This window comes from Oryctolagus cuniculus, chromosome 2 (assembly GCF_964237555.1).
Source record: "Oryctolagus cuniculus chromosome 2, mOryCun1.1, whole genome shotgun sequence".
In the NCBI taxonomy this organism is placed as follows: domain Eukaryota; kingdom Metazoa; phylum Chordata; class Mammalia; order Lagomorpha; family Leporidae; genus Oryctolagus; species Oryctolagus cuniculus.
Genome location: NC_091433.1, coordinates 44,003,168 through 44,022,853, shown reverse-complemented (window position 1 = coordinate 44,022,853; position 19,686 = coordinate 44,003,168). Strand labels below are relative to the sequence as shown.

At 51.5% G+C, this 19,686-nt stretch overlaps 1 protein-coding gene across 4 annotated transcripts; it reads right to left on the bottom strand.

The window, feature by feature from the left end:
* Positions 1-4,352: 4,352 nt before the first annotated feature.
* Positions 4,353-19,683, bottom strand: PRSS51 (serine protease 51). Of its 4 annotated transcripts, XM_070068213.1 has the most exons (6): positions 19,548-19,679; positions 18,111-18,257; positions 7,696-7,793; positions 5,842-6,096; positions 4,842-5,070; positions 4,353-4,657 (listed from the first exon to the last, which is right to left on the bottom strand). In XM_070068213.1, exons 3-6 carry the CDS (start codon positions 7,713-7,715, stop codon positions 4,361-4,363), a joined length of 801 nt encoding a protein of 266 aa, XP_069924314.1. In that variant the 5' UTR covers positions 7,716-7,793; positions 18,111-18,257; positions 19,548-19,679; the 3' UTR covers positions 4,353-4,360. The 4 variants fall into 4 exon arrangements, with proteins under 4 accessions (XP_069924314.1, XP_069924313.1, XP_051687644.2 ...); XM_070068212.1 differs by lacking the exon at positions 18,111-18,257 and having other exon boundaries at positions 19,548-19,683; XM_051831684.2 differs by lacking the exons at positions 18,111-18,257; positions 19,548-19,679 and adding an exon at positions 13,810-16,072 and having other exon boundaries at positions 7,601-7,793.
* Positions 19,684-19,686: the final 3 nt, after the last annotated feature.

Below are 19,686 nucleotides of genomic sequence, written 5' to 3'. Positions count from 1 at the left end.
GGAGACGAGTGGAAGGGAACAGCTCTGCACCGTCTAGCATGGAGGGTACACGGCTGTGAGCCCTGCTCACTCCGAGGTTGATACAGAATCCAAGCTCCCTGTGATTGAGCCTTAGCATGCAAAACAGCACGTGCACTGGACTTGGCAAGTGTCGCCCCACAACCCTCGTGACAGCCCTCTGAGAGGATGACTCCACTTGTTTTCTAGGTTTAATGGTCGATACGGCAGACACTGGATGTCGATATTTAGGACCTGGGCAGCTCTCGCAGGTATCGTGCAGGCAGAAAGCTTAGAAGCCACATTTCTCAGAATCCCAGTCGGCTTCCAGTTTAGATTCTCGGCCAAGTTTTAGGAGGCGGAGAAAAGGGAGCGTGGCAGCTGTGTGCAGGTGCACAGGTTTCGGCCAATGGCGGCCGTGAGGTGTTGCCATCAGCCTTGCATCTCCTGCAATCAGCTCTGACGCTGCAGACAGCCATTAAGATCTTTTGTGGTGGATTCTGCAGTTTCCTCAGCTCTTGAAAGCACGCCTCTGTTTCCTGGCCTTTGCACTCAAGGCTTCTTGGTGGTTCTTTGAGCATAGGTTTCCACATTTTAAATCCCTCTCTGCTTGAGCGTTCTTGCCTCACGCTCTCTCCTTCTCCATACAAAGAACATAACCAAGCACAGAGTTCCAAGCTCTGCCTGCCTAGCGATTTCTTCTCACTACATCAACTCCGAATGGCTCTGTACTGCAGCACAGTTTTCATGGGCCTCTGCAGGCCCGGGACTGAAAGGTTTTCCTCTCTCGTCAGCTGGAGTAGGGCCTCTCCTCAGGTGCTAATGCCAGTGGAGAAGCTGTCACCGAGGGAGGTGACATGGGAATCTGGGCCACCTGTCCATAGACCTTCCTTTGACTTGCTTGAGCCCAACCTTCAATGTCCATCAGAAGGTGGAGTTTTGCTGGTCTGCCAAACCATCCTGCTTGGCAGGTGATGGCAGGCAGCTCCAGTCACACTGTCCTTTGCTGCCCCAGGGCTCAGAACTCAGTGCAGGAGGCACTGTTCTCTCTCTCTCTCTCTCTCTCTCTCTCTCTCTCTCTCTCTTTTGACAGGCAGAGTTAGACAGTGAGAGAGAGAAAGAGAGAAAGGTCTTCCTTCCATTGGTTCACCCCCCAAATGGCTGCTATGGCCGGCGCGCTGCGCCGATCTGAAGCCAGGAGCCAGGTGCTTCCTCCTGGTCTCCCATGTGGGTGCAGGGCCCAAGCACTTGGGCCATCCTCCACTGCCTTCCTTGGCCACAGCAGAGAGCTGGACTGGAAGAGGAGCAACCAGGACAGAATCCGGTGTCCCAACCGGGACTAGAACCCAGGGTGCTGGCGCCGCAGGGCGAGGGTTAGCCTAGCGAGCTGTGGTGTTGGCCTAGAAGGAACTGTTCTACATACAGTAATTCTGTACTGCAGAGGGTAGCTTGCTTCATATCTCTAACCATCGACTAACTCTACTATTCTGACTTGCCAGAGACTCCATATACCGTCTGTATCTCGCATGGTCTCGTGGACGCACACAGACATCAGGATTAGTTGGGGGGTAGGGGGTAACTTGTAGCAGGGAAGCAGTGGGGCACACACAAGTCCCTGAGCCATCATTAGTCTAAGCTGGTCACAGATGGGCTGTAAATATCATGGCCAGTGTTCCAGGAGGCAGGACCCCTCTCCCCATAATGCTGCTCCTATTGTGTGTGTATTGTGTATGTATTGTGTATGTATTGTATGTATTGTATATGTATTATGTATGTATTATATGTATTCAATCCTATGTACTGTGTGGGTGAGAGCAGGGAACATCTCTGAAATTACATCAAAACAGAAGCCTCATGGGGTGGGAAAATTGCCTCGTCTGTAAGGGGGAGCTTCAGAGACTCCAGAGCCCAGCAAAGTGTTAGTTTCTTCTTCCACTGAGCTAATCGGACCTACCGAGTCAGCTAAGGGAAAGGCCAGTATGCCAAGTATCCCAGCTGGGAAACAAACCCCCATGCAAGCGGCAGAGCCCTGGGGCCCAGAAGAGAACTGGAACCCAGTCTCAGTGGCCTGAGAGAAAGGAGCCCACAGACCTCTCCATCCATGGGACAAAGAGCGCCAAATAGAGCAATGAGGGGCAGAGCTCCCTCTGACCAGTTCATATTTGGAGTATGTTATTTATCTTTTTACTTTTATTTGAGAGGCAGAGACATACAGAGATCTCCTATCCATCTGCTGGTTCATTCCCTAAAAACCAAACACAGGACTGAGCCAGGCCAAAGCTTGGATCTGGGAAACCAGCCCACGTCTTCCACACTGGTGGCAGGGCCTCTGCTGCTTGAGCCATCATCTGCTGCCTTCCAGCAGCAGGATCAGGGGAAGAGACTGACTCAAGCCAGGTACCACTGATACGGGATGCAGGCGTGTAATTGCTGGTTTAACCAAGCCGAATGCCTGCCTCTGGAATGTGCTATATTCTGTTCAACTCAAAAGACTGTATTCCTGCACACTTTTGCCAAGAATTCCAGGAGATGAGACTTTCAATGCCGACTTGGTTAGGCTCTGGCAACCAGTTATATTTGGTCAAATGCCAATCTACATGTTGCTGTAAATGCAATTTTTAGATATGATTAACTTTTTAAAATAAACAATTTTATTTTTAAAATTATGTTACTTTATTTAAGAGACAGAAAGAGGAACAGAGCACTCCCATCCGCTGATTCACTCCCCCAGATGCCTGCAATGTCCAGGCATCTGAGGCCAGGATCCAGGAACGCAATCCAGGTCTCCCATGTGGGTAGCAGGAATCCAACTACTTGACTCACCACGGCTGCCTCCTAGGGTCTGCACTAGCAGGAAACTGGAGTCAGAGCTGGTGCCAGGAGTTGAACTTATCTATGGAACACAGGCATCTTAACCACTGGGTCAACTGCTTGCCCCGTGATTAACATTTATATCAGCAGACTGTGAGTGAACTAGACCCCCTTCCACGTGTGCATGGGCCTTATCCAATCAGGTGAACATCCTAAGGAGAAGGAATCTTTGCTCCCAGGTGGCTTTTGTATTCAAGACTGCAATATCACCTCTTCCCTGGGTCTCCTGCTTGCCAGGCCACCCTGCAGACTTGAGACCAGCTGGCCCTGACCACCACGGGGTCCAATGCCTTCTAATAAGTCTACCTCTTCATACACACCCCCACATGGTTTCAAAACATCCATGCGGAAATTGCCTGAAAACCTCATTTTGTTGCAAAACATTTGGAGATCCATGCACTTTTCGTAATACATATTTTCCACAAACTTGAGAACCCATGTGTGCATACATGTGTGTATAGAAATGACAGTATTTTAACATTTTATATATAAATGAAAGAAAACTCTGTATATACCAGTTGCTGATTAATAGAACCCTGTGAGGAGATGCACAAATTTGGATGTAACATATACACTTGAGGTCATGAGCTATCCATAGCCACATTCCTGTATCCTTCCAACACCTGATACATATCCAGTGCTCACATATCTGAGTGAAGCAGTGCGAGGTGGACTTAAGCAACAAGAAACCCTGAAAAGACTCCACGACCAATCCCTGACTTCACTCTGTAGCACTGGTCTTTAAAAACTATCTCCCAGTTCTCTAAAAGGGAAGACACTATCACTTCCTTCAGGCCACCTTTTTATCCAAACTTTCTATATTTGGATCTGTTAAAGGGAGGGAAAGAAAAATATGGTCTCAAAGTCCCAAGTCATCATCTCCCCACTTGCAGCTCCAAACTGGACATAGGACTCCTGACCCCAATTCTACTGCAGTGTTGCTTCTATGCGTAGGCTGGGGGAAGAGCACCTGTGCCTCAGATGGGGCACACTCTGTGTTGTTAGTGGCGTTTGGGTCTCTGTTAAGGCCTGACCTGATAGAGTTAAAGCTGTTCAATAGCTATTGTGTCCTCTGGGAGACATACAAGAAGTCAGTAGGCGTAACAGAGTGTTGGTGTGCTGTAAGATCTTAGAATGCATCGCATTGAATCTTTTTCATAGATAAGGAAATCCAGGACCAGAAACACATCTCTCAGGATTGGTTTTCCAGTGCATTCCTGAAGCACTGACCTTGACCTCCGTGTTGGAAGTTATTGTTTTCCCTCTGGGATCCCCTGTGAACTGCTTGCACCTCTCTTTTTTGCACTACGTTTGATGTTCCTTCGTTGGATTGTGAGAGTGAGGAGAAGCGAGTCTGTGTTTACCTTCTGGAGCCCGGGGCAGAGGCCATGGCAGGGTAATGCTGCACAGATGCTTGTGTAAGGAGGGGAGGGGAGCAGGGACGAGAGAGAGAGAGAGAGAGAGAGAGAGAGAGAGTACATGAGTCCACAGCCTAGAGATCTGATTTATCTCCAGTCAACATGGCGGCAAGCAGCATTTGAGACCCCAAGCCTAGAAGGAAGGGGTACTGTGGAGCTGGAGTCAGGGAGCTCCTCGGGGCTGCTGAGATGGTGAAGGCTTTCCCCTCTTTCTGCGTCACTTCCTGGATCCATGGAATAAATTGGGCCACAGACACAAACAGACCAGGTCTTCCCCTGGTGCCGGATCTTTTGCCCCAGCTGAAGACACCCACTTGGAAGAACCTCTGAGTCCCACGCATAGAGCAGACCATGGGCGCCCCACTGTCTCCCTGCAAGTGAGAGAAGGAAGAAGCACTCACCTGCAAAGCAATCAGCAGTACCTCCAACAGAGGATGTGGTGGGAGGTGGGGGTCCTACTGCTATCAGTTTGGGGCCTCCCTCCTGGGCTTCCTCCTGGGAACCTAGAAAGGGGTGGAGTGTTGGAGGGGGAGGGGCTAGGCAGGGGCTGCGTACCTGGCATTTGCCATTGGTGCCTGGTTCCTGCCAGGCACAAATCATGTTCTTGGAGAGCTCTTTTACTCTCTTGAGGCATTCTTTCCAGTCAACCTGTACCACCCTCAGCTTTTTCAGGTGCATGTTTAAGCCATCGTAGTGGCCTGGGAAAGTGAGGAAGTCAGTGTGAGAATGAGCGCTGCATTGGCCGCAGACAGCGACGGGTCCATGGACAATCAGATTGGAAGTTCTAGAATGGGTGGAGGGGGGAGCCTTAGAGGGGACCTATGTAAGCCCCCACTCAATAGCCTCTCCAGTCACTCCAGCATATGGTCCCTCTGCTAAACGTGTCTCCCGGGGGAACTTCACTGAAGCCAGCCCCTGCAATGAGCTGTGTCTCCGCTGTCTCTCCGTAGCCATACTTTGTCCCTGAACAGAAATTCAAAACAGCGCAACCTCTGAGTCTGCCATGCCAAATGGAGAAGCCAGGAAGAGGACACACCTGGAGGTGCCATCTTGTAGAAAGGAATTGATCATGATGCTAGAGCAGCCCTTGGCTTTCTCTCTATCCCACTCCTCCCTCCCAGAGGCCCTTCCCTGGCCGGCCAGCCTGGTGCCCTGCAGGGAAAGGAATGGAGTCATTGGTGACTGAACTCGGCTCAAGGTCACCTTGGGATGGTGGTCTGCGTCAGGTGGTCTACATTAGATGCTTCTAGGTCCTCAACAACTATCCTTACCTCTCACATTTTGAGATCCTTCTATCGCAGGATTTTACTGAGGACCTCACCTGTATAATTTCATGGAATTTAATCCACATAATTCACTTAAGGGAGAAATGGCTGTTATTCCACAGATATATAGAGGTGAAAAGGAGAAGCTGGTCCAATACTGAAAAGCCAGCAAGTGGTCAAGCTGAAATTCAGCGCTGGGTCTTCCCACACCCAAAGCATCAAGCTGTGCAGCCCGGGGCAACCTACATGGATGCCCTCTATAGGTGACCCAGGGAAGGCACATACCATACCCATGAACCGACACCCACTCTGCCATCCAACACCGGTCCCAGATCCTCTCTCTCTCCTGCAGGCAGATGGGCATTTTGAAGTTGGTGAAATTTACCGGTGTGGCAAGCAGGAGCAGAGCAAGGTCACTGTCGAAGAGGGGCGGCTTGTAATCCTGGTGAATAATGATCTTCTGCACGTGCTTTCTCTCTGCATGGATATTGCTGTATACTCTAGTCCCCATGATCACAGTGAAATCTGTTAGTGCCGTTTCCAACCTAAAGAATGAGTATAAAGATGCCGGTGCTAACCATAGTGTGGGGAGCAACTCGGACTAGACTAAGTTACTGGAATTAAGACTTATTCTATGCATCTGCTCTCCCACAATATGGCGCTGGGAGAGGAGTAAACAACTTCTACACAGCTGTCTCCAGTTCGACCAATAACCTGCAGGAGCTGATCCTACTCCTGATTGGAGGAGAGCAGCGTACTCGGCGTGTGGGTAGCAGAGTTGGGATTGGTGGAAGAGGACTATAAAGGAGGAGAGAGACGGCATGCACCAGGAACATCTAAAGGGAACATCCGGATAACATCTGAGCAGCCCCCGAGAGAGCCGGCCGGCGGTGTGCCGCTCCCCTGCGGAAGTGGGGAAGGTGGCAGGGGGAGCCGCCCTTCCACGGAGGTGGAAGGGACGGCAGCCAACCCGGGAAGGACCAGCAGCAAACCCGGGGAGGGCCGAGCAGACAAAAGAACAGCACAGGGTCCTGTGTTGTTCCTCCGCGAAGAGGGGGAGCGACACCATAGTTGTCATGTATTTCACACTCTCAGACGCAAGTGTAGGATTTACAACTAAATACTGGGAAATTCAGAGTAGTGGTTGTATTGCAGTGGCCTAGAGAGTAGACAGAGATTGGATAGGTAGGAGTCATAGGCCAAAGCTCAGGGGAATCTCTGAGCCGAGGAACCATGAGCCCAGGGAAAACCCTCTTCCAAAGGAAGTGAAATGCATCCATCAGAAGGAAGAGCATTGTGCTCTCCTTGGTGACGGGGCGCTTGGCTCTCTTGTCAGCTGCTATAGTCCAAGCAATTAGAACAACACATAGTAGATACTCAGTGAGTATGTGAACAACAAGTGAATCCAAGATATTGTCTTCATGTAGTGAGGACAGGTGAGAGACGCCTGCACTGATCTTCCAATATGGAGTGCGTGGTCACAATGAGCAGCCCACCTTTGGATATGGTTGATTAAATAAAGAGGAGAGAGTCGGGGCTGGCGCTGTGGTGCAGTGGGTTAATGCCCTGGCCTGCAGTGCCAGCATCCCATGTGGGCGCCGGTTCAAGACCCGACTGCTCCACTTCCGATCCAGCTCTCTGCTATGGCCTGGGAAAGCAGAAGAAGATGGCCAAGTCCTTGAGCCCCTGCACCCACGTAGGAAACCCGGAGGAAGTTCCTGGCTCCTGGCTTTGGATTGGCACAGTTCCAGCCATTGTGGCCAATTGGGGAATAAACCATTGGATGGAAGACCTCTCTCTCTCTCTCTCTCTCTCTCTCTCTCTCTCTGCCTCTCCCCTCTCTGTGTAACTCTTTCAGAATAAATAAATAAATCTTTAAAAAAAAAAAAAGAGGAGAGAGTGGCAGTAGAACAGAGATTTTTGGGGTCTGAAACTAATTGGAACCTACTGGGTATACAGTTCAGCACCCCGATCTCATTGAATGACCTAGCCCCAAAAATGACATGGATAAGATATGAGGTAAACTAAGACAACACCGGAGACACTTACAAGGTCCTTGGGAAGCAATGTGCAGCCGTCAGAACCCACCACCGATGTATGATGGAGCCTGCACAGAGGTGTTTCCCAGACAGCTGGATACTCACTTGCCACGGGAACTCACCATTCTGGACTTCAAGCAGTTCTTGAAACGGCAACCAGATTGACTTCAGAAAGGCAGGTCGGTAGCCACACTGAACCTTATCTGCATGAGAATGAAAGAGCCACCTGTCACCATGAAAAGCACAGAGAAATCCTCTTCCCGTATTCTCGGCATCTGCCCAGCTCAGACCAGTGACAAAGTTGAGTGAAGTAAAAAAGAGCAGGCCTGGTGGGGACAGATTGTGGAAAACACCAGCAAATCACACTCCCATTCATGTCAATTCCTGACAAACCCAAAAAGTTGTGCTACCTGGGGAAGTGGGGGAAGAGCTCCATCAGGCAGGGCATCAGCCTGGGGTGGCAGTGGGGACACACCAAAGATAGGCAGGAGACAGGAACCATGCAGTAATTTGAACAGGGAAAGTTTAGCATGAAAAATCAAAAGGACTAACTACTAAGAGTCAAGAGGATTCTAAGCAAACCTCAGGGCTAGGGGAGAGTACCTAAGGAGGAAGCAAACTTGGTCTTGGGCATGCAGAACCCACTGGAGAAGGTGTGTGTCCAGCCCAGTGGAAGGCAGAGAAGTTTGCTAAGGGTGACTTGGGCTAGAGCTGGTAGCTGCTGCTCAATAAGCAGAAAACCCTTTGAGGTAGGTGGACAGAGAACTCTGGCCAGAACTGGCAACAAGAAACACCTGCTGGGTGTAGGTGTTCAAATGGCAGCACACAAGTGCACAGAGGGAGTTTAGGTGTTGGGAGCCTGCCTATGTCCAATGGTGGCAAACCTAGGATGTCTGTGTGTCTGCAGTGGGACAGCTGCAATGGGAGGAGGTGTAGACAGTTTGTGGGGTTTCAAGTTTGATTAAAGGGAAAGAAAGATGGGAGCAGAGGTGGCGGTAGCACAGCCAAACTTTATCTGGGGGACGCTTTGATAGATTGGCAGGCAGGCCCTTTATGGCATGAGACCAGCCAGAGGCTAAGGCAGGGGTGTGTGTGTGTGTGTGTGTGTGTGTTGGGGGGCGCTATCCAGAAGAAGAAAAGGGGACTCCCAGGGGAGAGAGGAATCAGAGAGGGGGTTTGTGTGTCTAGGTGATGTTGCTCACTAGCAAGGTGGGGAGTCTCTGGGCCCGGGAGCTCCAAGGGCAGTGGCGGTTGGAGGTACAGACTTTATTTTGTCTATGGCTGCAGATGCTGGGTACAGTTTCATGCAATGTAGGTGGGCTTGTGACGACTAAAAATCTGCTCATTGTGTGATGTTTATAACAACCGGATGTGTTGACAATTGAGTTTTGCATCTGTTGTATTCTAAGCTAATGGGTGTAACTTGCTGTGAAGAAATCAGCAAATGTGGGCCAATATACAGAGGCCACCCTTTTACTCATTTGTATATGAGAAGCTCCCTAAAAGTAGGAGCTCGCTAAGGGATGAGTAGCTGTACCCGAACACTATCACATGTGTCCCCTCCCCTTGCTGGCAACCATGCAATAAAAGCCAGGCACGAAGCCCACTCCCTCTGCAGTGTCCCCAGAACCCTCTACTGAGAGTTTCATGCTGTGCTTGCTGCAGAGAAAGGTTGCTTGCAGAGTCCAGCCCCTCTGTTGCAGCACAGATGATGAAGGGTGAATTTGGAGCTGAGAGGCGATACAGTGAGGGATTCAATTCACAGGGACCGAAAGCAGGCATGTGGGGGATTGGGGACCATGGGAGGGAGCAGAAAAGATAAGCAAAGGACAAGGTCCCAGTGGCCACCAATCTCCAGCAAATAACCAATCCCTGAGGGAATCTTTAAAAACCGTCAGCTTGGGAAAATGAGACTAAAAAGGCATTCGGCACAAAAATAGTAAATGTTCTTTGTTTAAACAGAGTAAGAGAGGAAGCAGCAAATTTTGCTAGATAGAAAATACTACCCGAAACAAGGGGAAAATCTGAACAAACATTTTGCTATAAATTTTAAAAAATAAAACCTTATAAGTATGTCTATGAAAGCAGATTATAAATCAGAAATTCAAGGAAGAAGTTAGAAGAAAGCAGGTGGAACATGAGCCAGCAGATGTCAAGCTAAAAACAATAAAATGAAAGAATACCTGAGGCAAGACATAGAGGGATAAGGAGGACTTAGCTTAGAAAAGTTAATGAAAATTAAATAGAATTAAGGCCAGCGCCGCGGCTCACTAGGCTAATCCTCCGCCTAGCGGCGCCGGCACACCAGGTTCTAGTCCCGGTCGGGGCGCCGGATTCTGTCCCGGTTGCCCCTCTTCCAGGCCAGCCCTCTGCTGTGGCCAGGGAGTGCAGTGGAGGATGGCCCAGGTGCTTGGGCCCTGCACCCCATGGGAGACCAGGAAAAGCACCTGGCTCCTGCCATTGGATCAGCGCGGTGCACCGGCCGCAGTGCGCCGGCCGCGGCGGCCATTGGAGGGTGAACCAACGGCAAAGGAAGACCTTTCTCTCTGTCTCTCTCTCTCACTGTCCACTCTGCCTGTCAAAAAAAAAAAAAAATTTAAATAGAATTAAAGAGTTTAAAAGGAGATTTTTTGTGAATGTGGTTTTCATTTCTCTAGGATAAAAATCCAGATAGAGACCCCTAGGTCATATGGCAAGTGCATGTCCAGCTTTTTATAAAACTTCCAAATTGCCCCCCAGTAACTGGTACTGGGCCAGATCAAATCCAGGTCTCTCACATAGGTGGCAGGGATCCAAGCACTTGAGCCATTGTCCCCTACTGCTCTCCCGGGGTTTGTATTAGCTGGGAGCTAGAATCAGCAGCAATGGAGCCAGGACTTGAGTCAGCCACTCTGATGTGGGATGAGGGTGTCCCAGGTGGCGTCTTACCCACCGCACCAAACACCTGCCCCAGGGTGGACATTTCTGGTCCCATCTCTTGCCTGTTATATTCAGACTTTTTCTGAATGTCACAATTCCACACTTGAAGTATTAGATTTGAGGGGCCTTGCTCCTTTCTCTCACCTCTACTCTTGGTTTGCTCCTCTTCTCCCTACTCCCTGCATTGCCCTCTCCTCCCCCATCCTGTTCTTCTAGTTTCTCGAATTCCCAGTGACCCACAGACACACACTGGCAAGCTCTAATGTGGGACAATACTTCAGCACAGCTATTCTGGGTGTTTTTTTTTTTTTGTTTCCATTCTGGTTGTTACATTGAAACTGGGAAGTAGGCATGACTCCCACATGCCCTTGCTCTAATAGAAAAAGAGACAGCCACTTCTTAAATGGGAAGGTTTAAAACAGATCCAGAAAGTGCATGCCATTCTCAGAGACTGCCACCACCACCTTTAGGAATCTGTCAGATAACTGGTTATTCTGGTAGAATAATTTAACTGTCTTGGCCACAGCACTCATGAACACATCACAGCAAATAGCATTTGAACAAGATAAACATTCAGTCCGTGTTTAATGTTTAAGTATGGTTTGCCAAGGACACCAAGTTCATGACACTCCACTGGTGTTTATTTTAGGAAGTGTCACTTTCCAGAGAGTGGCACTGTCGCCTTCTCCCCCGCGTACCCCACTGTCACAGCCCTGTCAGAACACTCGGAGCTAGGTGTTCTCAGCACGGCTACGCCCCCTCAGCTCAGCTCTATGTAAATCAGGAATAGGGAACGTGAATTAGCATTGGCCCATCTCCCCTTGAGGGATTCTCCTCCCCACTGATGCTGTCACTTCTTCCTCACGGTCCCTGCCACTCTGACAGCCACTCCCGGAGACGCTGACACACAGACATGGCAGCACGCAGGCCCTGACTGCTCCCCCACCTCCACGTCTCCCCTCAGGACTGTGGAATCTTCTCCCTGCCGTCAGCGCGGACCCCTCACTGCCCTGGCTCCACCTCCCACCCCGCACCCCGCACTCTCAGTTCAGTTCCCCTTACTGCGCATCAATATGATCTCACTCATGTTGCGGGGCGGGGTGGAGGGGGGACCTCTTCAGTGGTCTCTTCTCAAGACCCAAGTCACACAGTCATGCTCCTTGGAGTATAGGGGGAAAATACGAACTAGCTCTTCTCTCCCTCTACACACACACACACACACACACACACACACACACACACGCCTCCCACTCCCTCACTGTGATGGACAGATGTTTCTCCCACGCCAAGCAATTCTCCAGGGGAGCCAACTGGGTGTCCCGCACATCATTTCCATTCTGACACCAACTGGAGTTAGTGTAGACACCACAGGTTAAGAGCTCTGTCCCACAAGACTGTCCCCACTTAAGCAGCCAATCACAAGTCGCAGGTTCTGGAATTAGCCACGCCTCTGTCTGACTTGACTACCAATCAGGGCTTCCCATGAGTCTCTCCTTGGGTCTGTTCATCTGCTAAAGCTGCTCACAGTTTACCTCCCGCTGCTGACTTGCCGCACTGGGACTTGTCAAAGGGCACGGATGAAGAGTTGGGTGCAAAGAAGGCGAGGGCGGGGCGTGAGGAGACCGTGCAGAGCTCCCAGGCCCTCTGCAGTCCCCTCCTCCATGTGTGCCACAACCCCGACTTGCTCTGAACCCTGCCCTCCGGGATTTTCTTGGAGGCCCCGTTACGTAAACATGATTGATTAAATCATTGGCCGCTGGCGATCAGCTCAGCCTTTGACTCCTCTGTGGTCCCAAAGCACCTGAAAACGTTTCAGTAGGGGCCCTACCACACTGTATTCATGATCTGTTAGCAAGTTTCTCTCCCTGACTACAAATGTCTTGATTAGAGGCTGTGTCTCACCCTCTCTCCATTGCCAGCATTTAGCAGAGTCTTTGAACGTGTTAAACTCCAATAAACACTGGCTGACTAAGGGGTGAACACGAAAAGCTAACCATTTCCTGGATGTTTGAGGCACTACATAATTTCAGCTTATTCAACTGTTTGGAGTAATTGTTCAGAAAGATTTACTACCTTTCTGATTCTGTTTGGTATTTTCTTTGACACATCCCAATTTTAGCCTTTTAGGTCTCCAAATTGCACTCTGGGTGTATGCTGAAGGGGCTTGAATTGGAATGTCTTAGTTTCTCAAGCATGAAGCCGTGGAAACATCCTTCACTCTCAGGGGTGGTTAAACCTGGGCAGTAACACAGACCTATCAACTCTTTGCTCCCGGAAGTGTTTACTGAGAATCTGCTAGCTATAAGGTAGTGTATGACCTCAGTGACAAATTTATATTTGAAACCCTAGGCTTCCCTTTCCTAGCTCGCTGCTGCTCTTCCACATGCACTGTCCATCCCATCAGCCCCTTCTCAAGGAGCCTGCAGAGCAGGGCAGTACGTACAGTAGCCCACCCCTGTCTGCCAGGGACATGTGCCAAGACCCCAGTGGATGTCTGGAACCGTGGGTAGTACCAAACACCATGGACAAGGTTTTCCCTGTGCATGCATACCTTTGATAAAGCTTTAAGGTACCAGTTAGGCACAGTTAGAGATGAAAATCATAGCTAACATAAAGAAGAACAATTATAACAACATATTATAATAAACGTTATGGAAAGGTGGTCTCTCTGTCTCTCCTTCTCAAAATATCTTATTGCAGTTTTCACCTTCTCACTTAAAGGAAGCACTATGATAAAATGTCAGGGTGTTTAATATGTGGATAGCCACTGTGGTGCCACAGAAAATGCACCGGTTGGGACACTTCCAAATATGCCATAGAGCTTTGTCCTGTGGCGCCTTGCACAGGACTGAAGCTGCATCACTCATCTGGCTCCTCACCTTCTCACAGCAGCCCTGGCCTGGTCTCCACTTAGAGAGCACGTGGTCTAACACAGGTGTTCTAAATTAAAGAAGCCTGATTCCACCACCACACAGCTGCCTGTCCCAGGGTGCTGGGCCCAGAGAGCCTACATGCTTTTGCAAAGAGGAGAGTGGAACCTAGAGAAGCAGTCAGTTGCTAACTTGTTGCTCCAAGTACCCTTGCTTCCAGATGTCTGGGTCCAGACCCCAGAGATCATTATAGATGCTGTCTTCACTGAGCACTGTATGTCTACTTTGATTCATCAATTATAATCCCTGCATTTCCTGGTCATTGGCTCTAAGTCAGCAGCCCCCATGCCACTCAATCCATTCTACAGGTGGCGGGTACCAAGTAGCAAACATTCCCCCATCCTATGCTCTGGGTGAGCCTGGCACAGACCTGGATTGTCCTGGGCATGTCCCTTGAGTGCCACAAGCAGTGGAATTAGTAGCCAGAGCATCTTGTTTGTTGCTTGAGTCCAGGGTGGCTCAACCTTTGCCTCCCATCCAGGCTGATGAAATGCCAGCTGCAGCTGCTTCAAGGTGGGGCTTCACAAATGCAGGGCAGTGCTGGACCCAAGTGACGTCACAGTGAGCCCTGGGGCTAGGCAGCAGGCATGAGATGCAAGTTAGCCTGGCCTCGCTGGCTCTGCACAACCCAGTCCTTGCCTGTCTTGTGATCCCTCCGCAGGGGTAGCTCAAGGGACTCACAGGCAAGTAGTGCCTGCAGGCTCCCTTTCCACCCCCTGTGTATCTCAAGAAGCCCTGGATTCCACTGTCTGTACTGGCATTGAAGGATGTGGGGTTCTGGGGGGCTTGGGGTGAGCGCTTACAGTCTCTGGAACGAGGTCTCAAAAGCCTGCTAGACTTTGTTAGGAAATGACCATGAGATTAGTTGAAGGTGAAGGGATGGAGTGAAAGCAGATCACATGGTAACATTTGCATTGAAAGATTTGTCTGGGCGAAACATGGAGGTTATTCTAGAGAGGATGACATGGGAAGCGGCTCCAGTGACAGAGATGACAGACAGTGGTGGCCTGGAGTCAGGAGGAGATGTGGGCACTGATGAGAAACAGTGCAATCGAGAGAGAGAGGAGACAGGTCCTGTGGCTGCTGGGCTCTGCGGGACGAGTAGGCGGGTGCAGCTGCAGATCTCAGGTTGGGGGCAGAAGGGCAGGCAAGAGAGTGGTCAGCGCCTGAGGCCTTGGGGCTGGAGGAGAAGCCTGGGGAGAGCGTGTGCTGAGATGAGAGGGGGCTGAGCCCCGAGAATCCATCCACAGAGACGTGCGGAGAGGAGATGGAGCTGGAAGAGGAGGCTGGGAGCATGGACAACGGACCATGGATGCTCTGGGCGCAGGGACGTCCCTGAGCATGGACAGTTCCTCCATGAGCGCCAGTCTCTCCAGGTCTCTCCACGTCTCTGCCACGGGCCTCACACCCTCTCCCTCGGCCACACTCTCCTTTGCTTTCACATTCTCTTCGGCAGTCTAGGTATTTAGGTCTTGTCACCTTAAGACCTGCTGTACAACCCTATCCCCTCATCAGCAATAGCACCTGTGTTTCATTCTTGAGCATGTGATGGCTGAATGAATGAAGCTCCCTCCACCTGAAGCAGCAGTTATCCACAGGGCTCCCAGGTTCCAGAAAAGACCCTGCCCCCAACCTTCACTCCTGTGCCCGTTTCCTACTCTGTCTTCTCCATTTCACTCATGAAGTCAGCCTCTGTCATCAGTACACATTCACTCTCTGTCGCTCTCCCACTGACTGTAAACTTAATGAGGGCAAGGACTTTTTTATTTACTCCTACACCCTCAGTTCTTAGAATGGCACCTGGTCCATATTAGGCACTTAATAGTTGGGTCGGATGGAAGGCTGGATGGATGCATGCGAGCCCTGGGGAGACTTGATCTCACTCAAGCTGGAGGTTGACCTATGATCCTAAAGCATTCAAGCTCTGGCTCCACCCCAGTGAGTTGCATTATATTGAGCAAGTCATTTAAAGTCTGTGTTTCATCTCATCTCCTAGATATTTTGCAAAGATTAGGAAAAATAATGTAAAAATTGGATATGATTGGTTGGCTGAAAGCCCATCAGGGGAGCAGCGTTGCCTACATGGGTTTGAATCCCGGCATGCCAATCAGTAACCTGGAAGGCTCGCCCAGTCTCTGGACTTGTCAGCAGGTGTTTCCATCTCCACGGACAAGCAAGGGCCTAACCTGATCCAGCACACAGAATTGCTCTGCACGTTAAGTGTGTCTGCAGATGCAAACACTGAGGTGCACAGGAAGGCAGCAGACTAAGTCAGCGTCCTGCCCTGTCAGCTTCCCGGCTACCTCACCTGGAATCACAGAGGGTCTCGGAGGAGGATGACCTCCGAGGTGGTGCCGAAGAGACAAGCCTGTGGCTGTGACCTGTGCCAGACCAAAGATGCCAACCTAGAGGCTGAGGCTGTGGCCTGGACTTCAGAGCTCACCATCATCGTGGCAGCAAACACATGGGTGCGTTAGTTGTTGTGTACTAGACCCTGGGACCCAGCCCACCCTGCTGTCAGCCCTGACTGGTGGCTTCTCCTCTTCCCACTGGGCAGAGGTAAGCGAAGCTCTGAGAGGCTCAGCGGCCTGCCCGAGGCCCTTTGTGGGAGTGCCAGAGCGAGATCTGGAGGTGGAAGGATCTGTACATCTGATTCCAGAGCCCCCTCTCCAATCCAACGCGCAAATCACTTCCTAGGTCCTGCAGTGCCCATTTGAATACAGGGCAGCTTCCGAGGGAGGCGAGTCCCCGCACGGATGGCAGTCAGGAGACAAGAGGCATCCTCCCAGGGCGTCTGGCTTTGGTGCTCGCTGGGTGTTGGTGAGGTCCCTGTGCCTGAAGGGTTGCAGTCCCGTGATGTGGCTGGGCTCCACGCGATGCCGCTGGGCTCCACGCGATGCCAGGTACCGGCTGCCCACACTGCGGCACCCGAGGAGATTCGGAGGCGGAGCCTTAGCGCAGCGTGATGGAGTTCCGTGCAGTGGCCGCGTCCGCTGTGAGAGCTTGTGGTGGGGGATCTGGTAGAGCAAGGCAGTTGTACAGACCCGCGCTAGGGGCTTGCCCCAGCTAGGATGACTTACTAGGTTTTCCTACACGGCCCTGCTTGGCAAACTGCTGCAAAATGGGAAAAGCACAGGGCTCCGACCAGACCTCTCCCACTGCTGATAAAGGAAAACTAAAGCAAAGGCACCGCGGAGCAGAGCGGACAATCTGAGCTACACATGGATTGTGATCTAACCCAGCTTTATTCTCATCTCACTGCCTCTTTAAAAGCCATTCCATGGGCTGATTAGTCTGGCCCAGATAAAAAACTTTTCCTGAATGTTCTTAATAGCCTGCAGTCACTTGAGTCCAAACCCAGTAGCCATTTGTAGATTGGAAGAGCCAAGCCCTTGGCACACTCCAGACGCTGGCTCAGTGCCAGGCTCCCGCCCACAGAATGGGCCTGGAGAAGAGCATTGCCCTTCCCTCCGCCCTGGCTCTGCTCCCCTGCGCCCCAGCATCACAGCTGCCGAGAGGCCCCAGGTCGCCGGGAACTCAGCTCCTACCTCCCAGGCCCAGGTGGGGTTACCTCTACGTTGAGGTCACTTTCTGCTCCTTCTCGCCCCTGAGTACCTGGTAGTACGTCCCCAGCCTCTAGCTTCTGAAGTCTCCTTGCCGCACTCCGGGAAGCTCTGTGGGATGGATTCTAAGCATCTCTCCCAGCATCCGACTCCCTGTGCAGCGCACACTGGGCCCCTACCCAGCAGCAGCTGTCTCCACTAGGCCATGCTGATAGTTCTCAAAATGGTCCGGAGATGATTGACATCCGAGAGCTGCTCCCCAGCCCCCGGCCCCGCCAGCCTCAATCCACTGAATCGGGATCTGAACATAAGACCTAGAAATCGGCCTAAGATTGCCAGGTGACGCAAGGCACCAGTTATATATGAATTTTCAGATAAACTACATTCTGTTCAGTATAAGTATGTCCCAAATATTGCATTGGCCACACTCACACTAAAAAAAAAAAAAAAAAAAAAAAAAAAAAAAAATTGCAGCATCATCTTCTGAAATGAGCTTCAACTTGGCAGCCTATATTCTAGATTTTTATTTTCTAAGTCTAGGAACCCAAATCTACACTGAACAAGGTCCAGACTGCACACCAAAGTCAGTGGCATAGTTTCACTATGACCTCTCCAAAGTGTACGTGCTGGAAATGTCATTCACCGTGCAACTGTGCCGTGAGGTAAGGCCCTTTGGAGGTGTCTGGGTCGATGCCACGTTACCAAGGCTGCAGGAGAGCCCTTACTCTCTTCCACACGGGATGACACAACATCTCTCTCTCCTGGAGGGTGCAATAAAGGTTGTCTTGGAACCGGAGACCCAGCCTTGACCTTGCCTTCGGCTTCCATGATGCAGCTCGGTGAGAGAGTACACATCTGTTCTTTATAAAGTTCCTACTCCAGTATTCTGTCGTAGCTCACAAGGGTCTGAGACAGCCAGAAAACCACTGACCAAGGAGAAAGCCACCCTGAGGCCCTCCAGAGTATGAGTCTGGCAATAGCCCTGGACATCCCCTCTCACCTGGCACCTGCTTTCCTCTTTGAATTTCTGAGGATGCCTTCTGCAGCACTGACACTGCTCTCCCCACCCTGGGCCCCCCATGTCTGTCCGAGTCTAGGAGAGCCTTACCTCTTGTAGCCTAAAAGGGTGGTCCCCTCTGGAATTGTGCAGGACACAGGCCACGTGGCCGAGTGACATAGTTGTCCCCACCCAGCCATCCTTCCACTAGTTGCAGTGCATCGTCTTTGGAAAGCAGCAGTGGACTACGTCTGAGTCCTGCACAGGAAACGGGCCCGAGTTCATGGGCACAGGAGACACATAGAGCCCATAGGATGGTCTTCGAAAGGCAAGAGCGCCTCCCCTCAGCGTGCTGTGATTTGGTTCAGATACTTCCCAGAAGTGAGCAGCAGCTCCCAGCGGGCACCTCTGCTGTCCCTGCCTCCCCATGCATGAGATCAGCTCTCATGCCCCATTCTCCAGACACCCGGAGCCCGGAATCCTTCTCCCCTCCACAGCCCCACCCCCGGCCCCAACAGACAGTGAGCAAAGAAGAAGCCATTGACATTCAGCAGGGGGCTGGTGGCTGACCTGTGGCTAGGAGAGACCTGAGCCCTAAGGCTGGGCAGTGGGAAAACCAGGGAGTGTCCAGCAAAGGCACCTGAGGACAAGGAGGGAGCCTGTTTGGTGGGACCAGGAGCAGGTGACCCGTATGCTTTGGGGCCGTCACCTGTAGGCCAGGGAGGAAGGCAGGGCCCATCATGAGGGCCAGGGCAGGCGAGGTATGATTCAGAGCAGATGGGGATAGTGCCAGCCCACATCCGCTCTACCTCTCCCACGGGTCCCCAGGGCCCAGAGCGGCTGCCTTCAGGAATCCACCAGTGGGGAAAAAATAGAAGAGCAAATTGATGAAGCTGCACCTCCCCAGAAAGCAGCTAGAGCCACACCCTTGGTGCAGAGCTGAGGGGCCACCTCCCCACCTGCGGGGCCTCACTTTGAGAGGGGACACTGGGTCCCCCTGCTGCAGGAGAGGAAACTGAGGCGTGAGGTTGGGCAGGGTGGACACACTGTCATCGAGGGCTGAAATGATCATGCAACTGGCTTCCAACCACTGGGCCTGGCCCTTGGCTAGCATGGCAGTTCCGAGACATTTGGGTCAATTCCACCCGAGTCAGCATGCAGAGGTACAAACTAACACATGTAGTAAGGTCCAAGTCCTGTGACTGCATTGCTGGCATCAGGTGAGGCCACGGGCTGCACAGCTCCTTCTGACTCCAATGTTTTCATCTCTAGGAATGGGCAGGGACCCGTCGGAAGATTTGGGGAGCATGTGGAGTAAGTGGAGAGAGCGGGGATTGTTGCCTGCTGCTCAGGATGCGAGGGGAGGCTGGGACCCCTGAGCCCAGACCCTAAGCCCCACTCCTGGGGTCCGGGTCGGAGCCCAGAGCAGAGAACTAAGAGGGCCACTGTGCCACACAGGATGTTAAAGCTGGGAGCAGCCTCAGGGGCTCCTGGGTCCCCCTCCCTCCCCATACCCTGGGATACAGCCTGGAAGCCCCTGGCTCAGACCTTAGCCATGCATTCTCCGAGAAGGTCTGCTGTGGCAGGTGCTGTAGAATGGGAGGCTTCAAGGACAAGGCCCCATCGTGAGGCCACCGTAGAAACAACACAGCCAGAAAAGAAGCCTGCGTGACTTCAGTCTGCATTC

Bases quoted from the DNA above. Each gene is read 5' to 3' on its own strand.
- PRSS51 (XM_051831684.2), bottom strand. From the start codon at position 13,870: ATGCTCTGGCTACTAATTCCACTGCTTGTGGCACTCAAGGGACATGCC. The intron at 6,097-7,600 runs GTAAGTGTCTCC...CTCATTCTTTAG, and splicing joins CATTGCTTCCCAAGGACCTT to GTTGGAAACGGCACTAACAG. The intron at 5,071-5,841 runs GTATGGTATGTG...CACCCATTCTAG, and splicing joins GAGTGGGTGTCGGTTCATGG to AACTTCCAATCTGATTGTCC.